At 37.1% G+C, this 12429-nt stretch overlaps 1 protein-coding gene across 1 annotated transcript in view; it reads right to left on the bottom strand.

The window, feature by feature from the left end:
- The window catches only part of LOC137393436 (syndecan-2-like), a 28669-nt gene extending 16384 nt beyond the window's left edge, over window positions 1-12285 (bottom strand). Inside the window, exons 1-3 of the mRNA XM_068079989.1 lie at window positions 12083-12285; window positions 8112-8277; window positions 5782-5955 (exon numbers count right to left, since the gene is read on the bottom strand). Coding sequence (XP_067936090.1) covers window positions 5782-5955; window positions 8112-8277; window positions 12083-12148 — 406 coding nt within the window. The 5' untranslated portion in view covers window positions 12149-12285. The remainder of the gene's footprint in view (window positions 1-5781; window positions 5956-8111; window positions 8278-12082) is intronic.
- Window positions 12286-12429: the final 144 nt, after the last annotated feature.

The following is a 12429-nucleotide window of genomic DNA, read 5'->3' as shown; positions in this document are numbered from 1 at the left end:
ATGTCTGTTAGCAACAGTTTATGTCTAAGCAGCATGAACTGAATGATTGAGACGGCCTACTTCAAACCGTACATGTCCATTTCAAAATCCCTTCAAATGGCGAAATGCTGGAGAAATATTGTTGGCATTAGCGTATGTTGGCTGTACTGTGATTGCATTTACCTATTAACTATACTATAATATAGTTATATAGTATATATAACATACTATACTATAATATAGTAGGGCTATAGTTAATAGGTCTATGGGTGATCTTGACTAACAACAAATCTAAGTTTACTGGCAGTACATGTTTTAGCTTGCTGCCCTAAAATTGGCTCATCTCTGACTATCAGTGAGTACACTTTAAAATGGAACTCGAGCAATTCCATTTAGAATAAGAATTGTGTCATTCTAAAATCATATAAAGTGGCTCAAAATAAAACCAGTTTGAAAAAAGAAATCACTAAACAAAAATATACAATTTATGTTATAAAAAGTACAAATATAAGACGTTATGTATAGGCTACTGTTGAGAAAAAAAGATTCAGTCTAGGGTTTCCACAGCCCGTGTGCTTCACTTTGCCAAGTAGCCATTGCAAAGGCTGATGCAAGGTCTGTTTTGCAATGCCTCAAACTTTGCATATCAGCTTTAACTCATATGCCATGTATAGCTGCACAAGTTAGCAGATATCTGTATAAGCGATTGACCAGCAAACCCGTACATATGAATCTGTTCTCAGCTCTGCTTCGCACGTCAAGCTGCATACGCTAGCTAATAATCAGGCAACAAATGTCATAGAACTTTTCTTTTTTTTAGCAGCAAAAAACTTCTCTTTTTTGCTGAATGACAATGTTAAAAAACGGGTGAACTAGTAACTGTCTGAACCTGTTCAATTTGTAAACAAAACGATTGTTTAGCTGCGACGACCAATCATAGCAGATTCTATTTTTTCCCCTGCAAAATGAGCTCGCATGCGCTAATAACCAATAGGTATTACAAACATATGCGTGTAGTATCTATTGACAGTGCAGATCAGTCGATAAACATATTTGCAAAAAAATTGATTGAATGCTAATAACAAATTACCGGCTAATGTACTCGTCCCTTCACAAGTGCCGCATGTTGGAGCAACTATTCCTCTTAAAAATCCTTCAATTCTTTACTACAAAAGGTCCTAAACAAATACTGCCGACAATTACACAACATTAATCTAATGTATTATGTAGCAAATATACAAAAACTTCAACGTAAAAAATTAAATGTTATGTAGGAAACTAAATTTATAAAATAATAATGGATACAGAGGTTTTTATTGTCATTACAACTTCAAAACAGGCGAACAAATGTGCAGACTCGGTGATGGTAAAGAGGTAAAGGTAATGATAAAAATATGCGGAATAACCTGTTCTGACAGTGAAGTTTAAATCAACTTGGTATATATATTTTTATATTATATATATCTATATATATTTTTTTTGACGCTTTCATCTTCATTTTCACAGGTGTCTATATTTTCACTTATAAAACTTGAACGTTTCGAGGAACTAAAAACATGCACTAAGCGTTACACGCTACGAATTTTTGAGCTTCGATGTGGTGGTTTTGATCGTAGGAATGCGAAAGACGTATTTACATGTTACGCAGAAGTGGTCACACAACTCCCAATTGTTTGTAGCTGACGAGTTTACATACTACAAAAAGATTGTCGCACAACTTCACGTTTGCTATATTAGCCTGTTGTGCTTGTAGCTACAACGGGGCGTATATTTTATATCGCGACTGACACTATTAAAATGCGTCCAAGGTCAAATGTCAAAGCGGGTAGGAAATTTTTCTTTCAAATTTGGAGTGAATATTTTTTATTTCAGAAATAATATTTTTAAAACATGAGCGTTGGAAACAGAGCCGCATAAGGATGCTGTAAGTACGTCACCAATGAACATCCAACTTCCGATCGCAAAGATTTATGCAATAATACGAGTATTGATGTGTACGTCATTCGCAGTACTTGGTTGTTGATACGATGTTTTCAAAAATACCCCCTTAAATCGGAGGTTTGAATCGCTTCAAATAATTAAATATACAATGTTTGAAACCATTTAAATGCTATGAAGATGAAAAATATGACAAATTCGTAGCATGTAACACTAATGATTGTTGGTAGAAATTATTTCGAGTAAAAAATCAAATTATTGCTGGAATTTTATGTTGGTGTTGAAACATTCATGTTAATGCAATCACAAGTAGAGGTTTGTCAGCACACTGTGAGCCACTGTTAAATTTCGGGGGAGGCATGACAATGCCACAGATATTCTTATCAAAAACATTGGCTATTGCGGTGTTAACATGCCTAAGCTTGTTTTTTATTGCAATCAAGTAGTGTTGCTATTTTTAAAGTTTTATTTGTTTCGTGACCAAAAACCTGCATTTGAAATCATGATTAGAAAATAAAAGTGGCTTGTGCTTGTCAACAAACTTGCTTGTGCTTGTCAACAAACTTGCTTGTGCTTGTCAACAAACCTGCTTTATGACATAAAGTGCAACCACACATGCCATCTATTTTCTTACACGAAGTGTGCCATTTTTTTTTTCAAAAGCCAAAGGACTGGCAGACAAGAGAACACATCACATAATTAACTTATTGGCGGCCTGCAAACAACTGTCTAAGGACAGCAGTAGAAATAAGTACGTTAAATTTTAATGCGGATCATAGTGTAGAGAATTTAAGATGGTACATTTAAAGAACAGCCTTGTATCTTTCACATTTTTTGAACCAAACTTGATGTCTACACTTGAAAACTGTTCATAATTTTGTTTTTTTACAAAATATTACAATGGTTTAGAATCAATTTCCGGATCCACAATCGATTGCACTTCATATCCGACATTTACTATTATAATGAGACAGTATTATCCATGCTTCTGTATCTACAAGCTATGCATGTCTTTTATCATCCTACATGAGCTGGTGTTTCCACGGGAGCAACTTCGTTAACCAGATATGTATAACAATGGAATAGTCTGTCCTACCGAACAGAATCTATTTAACACAATCAGGCATGTCCTTTCCAAAAGCCGCATTACAATGCCAAATAAGTATGAATTAAAGCCTTTTCTATATAATAATGAAGCCTCATTTTTGCGACAGACTTTTTACATGATAAAGTTAGAACTACCATAGGGTTTCATTCTCCTTTGCATTAGGTAGCTAAGATAAAAAATGTGATTCAATGATTATACATTTAAATTAAACCTATTGATTTTTTTTAATTCTCGCAAATAAGGTTTATGAAATTTATATAATACTCCCGAACAATGATCTAATAAATACATAAATAAATTATACCTCATAGTGAAGCCAAAGTACTGCCGTGCCTTCACAACACAAAGGATTAGTAAAGCGACAGTATATTCACATTCTAGTTATATTGGCACGCGTTGGTTTGATGCCTTGATGTTAGCCATGTTAGGGATGGTTCTGTCGAGTTGAGGCTGGTTCACGCTATATCGCTGTATGACGCTTTCCTTTCATCGATTATGTGAACGGTAAACAGATGGCATCGACGAATCAACGCGGATATGTCAGAAAAGTTTGACAGCGGTCAAACTTTCCCGATATTTCGCCAACTATCGACGACCGCTTTCTTAATGTGAACCATTTCAGCGATAGTAATTTGCGGTCGCGGATAGCACGATTTACTTATTTCTGTTTATGATAGTTGCTGTGAGACTAGTATTTGATTCAAGCAAGCGAAATCAAAGAGGTTTCTTCCCAAAAATTTAAAAAGTAAAATGAGAATACTACGTCAAGGAGTATTTGCTGAGGCAAACGTGAATGGGTTTGTGATAGTATGAACATTGTCATCATTGACGCTTACTAAAGTATTGTGGCATCAAAGCCGAGATATGGCGATAGTGTGAAACAGTGGAGCATTTCTGGTTGAGCGTGGTTAAAATCCAGAAGCAACATAAGAGGACAAGGGTAGGTTTTTACTAGTTTAGCCAACCAAAATGTGTTATTACACTCAGTGATGAGCTCACCACTACAGAGGAGGTAATAAAAACGGCTTACGGAGGGTCAATTATTCAACTTGAGCTAAACGAGTGTAATTGACTGCTAGCCCTGCCACAGTTGCTGCTCATCATGCCCTACACTCGCCACTGAATGGCTACGTTGGCGTAACTTAATCCAGAGCCTCAGTTGAAATAAATAACCGCATGCTCACAACTCGCTTTGTTGTTACCAAAATCAAAAGAACCGCTTAGAGAGGTTTAAAGCAAGGTTGAAGAGTGCAAAGTGCAACAACATCTTATCCTGATACAATACCTATTGCACAAGGGCAGACGATTGAGTGATCCTATCACTGCTAATTCCAGACAGACAGTGGCAATGCGCAGACGTCCTTATGTCTACGCACCTTCAGACTCCCAGAAACTAGTAATAAACTCAGTCAGTTGGTCTTGTATACTTCCATAGGAAGCCATACTAATTACTAACTCCAGCATTCGTACAGCGGAAGGTTTTGCCTATCCGTCAGTATTACGATCCTAACCATTCTTTACTCGGTGGTTTTCTAACAAAATTCATCATCTACATCGGGCAACCTTTGAAGTGTTTTGGAAAATGGCCTTTTTCCCAATGATACAAAAGCCTGATGTAAACAACATGCTGGTAATTCTAATAATGAGGTCCTTGACATATTTTGAGCCAAAGACTAGAGAGCTGCTGATAGCTTGGACATAGTCCTGAAGGGCATCAGACAAGCACTGAATAGACATGGGCAAATATCAAAGCTCGCCCAACTAAATGTTCCATACTCGAATAATTTATGATGAAGGGTTGCCACGCTGCGCAGTAACTTAACACAGGTGTTAACCGAACATATAAACAATGCCTGCAACGGCACCCTGCATCCCACACGGCTCTACAGCCCTATCGATTTTATAAGCTATAATTAGACTAATATTTGAAATAAGCGATGTAGAGCAAACTATAACTACTCCAGTGTCCATAATTGTTATGACGAGCAACAAAACAACCAGCCTCAGCAACTGACAGGAGTTCAACACGGATCTTATAAGTGGCAGCTATAGGCTAGAGCGATTAGTACTTGGCCAGGTGAGCAGTAATTCTTAATCCCAAGATCCCAATAGATAGGGAGAAACACCCGACTGGTACGAACGTACTCATCAACAGCCTCTACTCATGTGACGGAAAAACAAATACTATTTCCTTCATGGCTTGCAAAAATAAAGAACGCTCAAACATGAGCTGGAACAAAATTTTAGCAGATTTTACCAGAAAGTATCGGTATTTTGCTATCATGTGCGAACATTTGTAATGTTTGAGGTGATCTGATTACCAGGATATCTAAAGATTAAAATCGACAAAACTAGATTGCGGCTAAAATGCTCAGAAGAAAAATACGTGCGAAATGAAGTCACTAGTTGTTATCGTTGCTATAGTTGATATCAATTGTTTACAACTATAGACGTCCTAATCGCACTTTCACTTGATCTGGGCGTTTAAATGGCGATCAAGTTTTGTCGATTTGAATCCATAGGCATCCTTGTAGTCAAACCACCCTAAACACCAAAAACAATCGCAAATGATAAAAAATACTGATACTTTTTGATAAAATCGACCAAAGTTTGTCGCAAGTTCATCTTTAAATGTCTCCCTCCTCGAAATAACAACGCTTGACCTTCCTCCCTCCTAGCAGCGTCTAGTCAACGTCCACGAGTATTAACTATACAAATACTCCAAAATAACACAGCATCAGCTAGGAATATATTACCTGGACCTGGCATGATTACAAAAATTGGATCTGGGCAGTTCATGAGTCCTGGTGCATCAGCTTTCATTGTGCCCTCAATTTCTTGTCCTCGCTTGTCAACACACCAACAAGGACCGCGCTGGCTCAAACACCTCGTATATGTACGCGAATCAGGCTCAGGTTCTCCACTGTACTCTGCAAGTACGACAGTCATATTCTCATTAAACGTCTAACTAGTAATCAATATCAGCACTAGTCCCAGTCAGATATGTCTGATGAGTGAGGAGAGAAGAGGAGAGCGTTATGTTCAATCCTTTGATTCCCGATGGCCTCTTCGGTTCAGATTAGATAAGCGTGAGATAGAGATGCTGAATGACCAGAAGTTCACTCAAAATTAACAAAAAGCAAAAAATGAAATGGCAGCTGAGGACTTCCATGCAAAAGCTTTCCGTTTAACACAAAATGCTAAAAATTTGATACGCTAGCATTTTTGATCGCGTGAGTGTCATAAAACGTCAGTATCAATCCCGGCACCCACTGCTTTTGCGTTAATTTTGGTGTCTACAAACATCAAATAAAACAACCACCGATTTTGAACCTCCCAATGCAACTTAGCGTTGATAACAACACTACAATGTGTTAATACTTACTAAAGTAAAATAAATTCATACAATTTATTCTTTCGTCATTGCAAGTAGTTTCAACACATGCGTGTATTCACTCTAGATATCTATTACATTATTAAAAGGACATTTTAAAAAGAGATATTTGGGACCATAAACATAGGCAGTCCTCTGAGAAACCAGACTTCCAAAGCACACGCCATTGGCTGACAGGCTATTGACTAATATGCAAGCTATCAAGTCAAACAGTTTAATACACATGTAAAGCAGTTGTCTACAATGCTGAATGTGTGTGTGTGTTAGACGATGGCCTGTCACTAAACGCTCAGCTTCTAACTGCAAAACGGCAATGGTACACATACAGCAGTGTAAACACACCAATGCAAACTAGTGAACTGACCAACCACACTTTGATGCAACGATTCTTCTCTACTCGTCGATGAATCTATTCTGCCGTATGTCGTCTCAGGAAAACTTAAGATAGAATTACCACTTTCAACTCACATCATAGAATTTATAAAACTGCTCTTGAAAAAAAGGATTGTTAGAGCTGCATAACTAACATGTTGTTAAGTTTTCATTCTTTGCTTTGTTATGTTCCCAGTGGCTAGAGAGCAGCTGTGACATTAAAACTCCAAATCTTTATATTAGTAACGCTAGAGTGGCCCCAGCTAAGACATTCCAGATTTCAGTAGTCATGGTAATAAAGTGCCACTCCAAAACACCGCAGGTACTACCACAGCATCAACATAATAGGTCAGTTCAGTTACCTTCCTTTGTGAAAATTTGGTTATTTCGTTCTTACAACCCATTAACAAGCCAAGTGTAATCATAGACTTATCCTTACCTAGATGGTGTGGAAAATAAAAACATGCATCTCAATAAACTTATTAACAACTTCGTTAAAGGACCTGTTGGTCCATGCTCAGGTGAAACAGTATGCTAACACTATGCTGTTAAGCAGTCTCTCACATAGAATCATCAAATTTCAGGTGACTTCAACCAGCAGTTGTCTTGCAGCTAACCTACACTAACATGCATGGCTCAAAAACCCTTTACAGAATTGAATAGTCAATTGATGACATATAAAAATACTAGCCCAAGTTCCTCAAATGCTTCGAATAATGATGATACCCTTTCTGAAATGAAGATCGTTTGCTAACAGCATGTGGACAACATTTCAGTGATAGTTTCACACAGGCACAGATGCTTAGTGAAACTCGGATGAGATGTGACCTTTAAAGACAAACTCCACCCACACGTATATACATCATTTTACTTTCTGCAAGTCTAAAAACTCACTAAAAGTATGATATTATTAGAAACAATCAAAAGAGATGAGAGTGAATGTGGTCCTTTACTTTCTTGGACAATGATTTAGCTTTATTCAATAGCGTAACTGAGATATTCATATATCAGTTTTGCATGATTATTCTATGCAAGGTCCGAATGCTGTCCATTCATTGGTCAGCTGTTCTTAACAGCAACACCAGATTCTTTTAATACTGACTAGTCAAAACCATAGTTATTTTTCAAGCCATGGCCAAATATGCGCCGTACAACTCAGCCAGTAACAAAAAACTGTTATTTTAATGAACCTGAAATTTGGCGATTTTCCATAAAAGGCTCTGGTTAACATGTCAAAAGATTGTTTTACTTGAACATGGATCATCAAGACCTTTGAAGGAAATCTATTTTGCCTTTTACTTCACATAGCCATTCTTTCACCTGGAGAAAAGCCACTGCTTATTGTTATATCATTGTCATCCTCATCATCCGGATTGTCTATATTGATAGTTATAGTAGCAGAAGTGCTGATCACCTCTCCTCCTCCTGACCCTATATCTTCAGGGCCTGACCCTATATCTCCTGACCCTGATCCATCCAGTTGACCCTGTCACATAACATATTCGTTAACTACATTTGAATTAACCAACTGATGTATTGGTAAAGACAATCAGTTATCAAGCTGTTCTATAGGCTCAACTATATCAGCAGACTGGTTCATGCCCAGACAAGTAAAGGCTCAGCTATATCCTTACTGCAACCAAGACAGGCTCGCAAAGATAAATGAAGGACTAGACAGCAGTTAAGAGAAAAATTAATAGCAATCAGCTTTGTCAATATGAAACAATGGTTCCTTTACTGGATGATACATATCGACAGCGAGTTGACAGCCTGGCATCAGAATGAAAACTATGGTGCTCACTAGTAACGGAATGAGCAATTGGCATAGGATAGTATGTAGAAGATAGTGTGAATAGGATAGTAGATAGGATACTACGTGAGCAGCAGTTGATGGAGATGACTCTGAAGCAAGACTTGTACAATCACTACTATCAAATGGCAAGGCTATTTGAGACTAAAACTGGCCAACAGAAAGCTGGACCGCAGCTATTCGCTAGCTGACCACATGTCAAACCACAGCATTGCTCAGCCTTTCTTCTGATCTGACGTTGATTACTCTACCACTTTTCAAAGGGTCAAAGCGCCCGACTCCGAACATTGCCAGTGGCAGCAAAGTTAGTAGCAGAACAAAGCCAGAAATCCTGATGGTATTATCATGATGATGAAATTACAATAACCGAGTGATTGTCCAACAGATAAGACCTCAGAAACTGGTTAAACCCTGGTTCGCGCGGACAAGGGAGGACAGGTGAAACAAATAGCCCGAGGCACACCTGCAGTGCCAACTGAGAGCTCATTTACATAGCAAACCTAGTTAAACAATGCCAGCATTAACTACTCTCGTTGCTTGCCAAGTGTCCGTGCTGCTCAATGTGAAACAAAACTTAAAATATCAACCAGTAAGAAGGCCGTGAGTCCATCGGGAATGGAGCATACTTTAATATATCAGACTACAAGGAGCTTAGCAACCAGCTTCCAGTCTCAGGACTGTAAAAATGTCTAATCTTTAGAGTAGAATGAAACTGTCAATGACTTCCGATCTACCAAATAGGTTTTACATGCTAGGTTTCCATTTCAATGCAGTTTTCATTTGCTTAGTGAAGAATGCCAAGTAGGGTGCTGCTAACTCGTAATACAGACACCTACGTTAATTTCTAGTTAAATCTACAGGCCCGTTACGAAATCAGATATCAAGAACAGATGTTAAACACGACTTGGATGATGGTGTCTGCTTAGTAATGTAATATATCATCCATGATAATTGATAAGCCATAATCTTGTTACAACAATACTGCTTGAACTAATAAACTCATAAAGCACTGACCTCTGAATTTTAATTAACTACAATAGCCGCTCCTATAGTGTAATTTCCACATAGTGTAAAGAATTTATGTAAAGTTTTTGCTTCGTACTACGTAAAAAATTCCATATAACGTAAATTATATAAAGTAACAAGAACTTCGTAGTTAACCCTAAAAATATCGATACCATTTGCCTCACTTAGAAGATAAAATGACGTACATATAGGGCTCTCCCTATTATATATAGTACCACCCTGGCAAACTAGTTCGCCATTATAAATCCTCAGGTGTGTTGACAAAGCACAGAAAATAGGTAGCCGCGCAATTATTCACAAATACTTAAAGGCGATCTATTGGTGTAGACGTTGGCATGACGATAAACCAAGTTGGATGTCATGAGTTTGTTTAGTTGAAACCTAGGTTTTATCCTAACCTTGAACCCTGTCGATGGGCGGTCGACAGATTCCCGCTCCTAATACGTATAGTAAAGCCATATTTTGTTTTTACTTTTAGCTATATAAAATATTTTTTCTTTGAAGAATAGATAATGCCGTCTCGAAAAAATGAACGGAACCGATGTTTATTGACATTGAAGGTGTGCACTTCTCTTAACCTTTTGTAACAAATACCGTTGTCATGAACCATACACCGAGTGAAATTGAAAAGTAAAAAAACTTGTCTATACAAACCACTAATACTACAATTACTGTTCAGTCTTCAAATTAAAAAAGTTCATTCTAGTTTTTTTCTTTTAGAAAGGCCAAAAGAGTAAGTTTTGGCAGACCTTTGAACAGATTCGACAATTTACATGTATTTTACTGCTCGTATAACATAAAATCCTTTCTGGAATGGATTATTTACGTTTTAGGAGTGTCTACTGTACTACACTGCAACCAATTATTAATCATGCCTGGTGCTATGCAATAGACTTATTTAACCAACACCATTAAAAAAGAACATAAAAAAACATTCATAACAGAACAGATAGAAATATATTTTCCTGACTAAACCTACAGTAATGTAACACTGTGAACTCAACAATAATAAATACAGGTACCTAATGCCTTGCTCAAAATTTATTTGTTCCCCAAGCTTTATAGTGTTTTTCTACAATTAGCTACATTCCGTCATAATGTAAACATGCCATTTGCAGCTTATTCAGATAACTAGTTTATGCTAAGGCACTGTGTAGGAATGTCTCTAGTAGTCTAAAGCAAAACTGAAACATTTGTTAGTTTTAATGGAAGACGCTTTGTTGTCTCTTGACTTGTGAAGGCTTTTCAAAGACCTTTACCACATTCTAAAAACACTATGAAGATGATATTTCCAATCCTATTTGGAGTTTCCTTTTAGGAATCTGCATGGAACTCAGAAAACCTAACCCCAGTCTTAAAATAGAAAATAAAATGCCACCATTTTTTACAACTTGCTTTCTTTAGATTGTTGATGCTAAGACATGAGCCTGTTATTGATTCTAATCTGCACAATGCTTTCCAACTGGAGAGATGAAAGTTCATGAGCTACCTTTCTAGTATTAGTATATATACTTAAAATGATCTTGCAAAACTTCACAATTGGTATCAGAAATGTGATCAAAAATCATATGCGATACCAAGTGCTACCTAAGTAATGATACTAAATATACAGCAACTTGCTGTATATTTAGTTTCATATTTGGGGTTTCAACATTTTGCATGGCGCTGTGGCAAATGTCAAATAAGTTTTTCAAACGGTGCTCAACCATTAATCAGTTCACTGTCATAACAAAATAATCGCGGTTTTCATTAAGCTACCAAAATCAGCCATTTCGCTACAGTAGGCTACTCAGTCGTCAATTGTAAAAGCTGTTTAAACACAATAACCTTCTCATTGAGAATTCACCCAATAACCTGTAGGCTCTAGAATTAATTACATATAGATAATAAACAGCTTGACGCTTTTACTAAGTCTCAATCTCATGCCTAAAAGTTTTCTGATTCTAATAACTGTTAAGCCAGTAATAGAGAGGTAACTATTGATAAAGTTAAGCAAATGCATTGCATACCGAAGCAGTAAGTTAGAGCTAACTACAGCTGTTAGTATCTAGAATAGCTTCATTGATGCCCTAAAAACCTTCTCGCACTAGTTGTGCTCGTGAATGGGCATGCATTCATACCATTAGTCCTCCTACCATTTCACAGTGTTGTTATTATTGAGCACATGACTTAATAACTCCATCACAAAACCTTCCATCGTGTCTGTAACTTTTCTGTACAAAATATTTTAGCACCTAACAAAAATTATAACAGAAAGGACAATCAAACCACAGACACAAGCCTCAGAATACATATCACTTTAAAGCCCCACCTGGGACAACTGTGACTAACGTTAAAAAAGATGAACAATAATAAGTCTATAAATAACCTCAGAGTGATAACGCCTAAATTCAGCAAACACCGCATTAAAATAACCACACTAACTGCTGCTCAAGAATAATAGGTCATACTTTACCTTTGCAAACACCGTCAGGCACAACAGAAATATACTTCCTGTGAGAAGCTTGTCGATGAATATCATTTCAAACCATTGGTAGAACCCGACAAGTCGTACAGAGTAATTTGCAAGCTCGAGTGAGCGCACTACGAGTTTTATTTATCACAGCGTTTCAGCTCACTTGCTCAGCACTTGTATACGGACTTTCTTTTTCCAGCTAGTCTATTGGTCCAATGGGAGATGCTGTAAAATAGAAGATACATTTTGCAACTATGTAGTTTGTTACGTTAAAAACTAGATTTTAAACGAGTACTTTCCGAAATATTAAGCGGATAACTGGTCTAGTTAGGAAATATAGCCCAAGC

The sequence above is a fragment of the Watersipora subatra genome, chromosome 4 (assembly GCF_963576615.1).
Source record: "Watersipora subatra chromosome 4, tzWatSuba1.1, whole genome shotgun sequence".
NCBI classification, from domain to species: Eukaryota; Metazoa; Bryozoa; class Gymnolaemata; order Cheilostomatida; family Watersiporidae; genus Watersipora; species Watersipora subatra.
The sequence above is the reverse complement of the archived record's forward strand: the minus strand, read 5'-3'. Positions and strand labels throughout refer to the sequence as shown.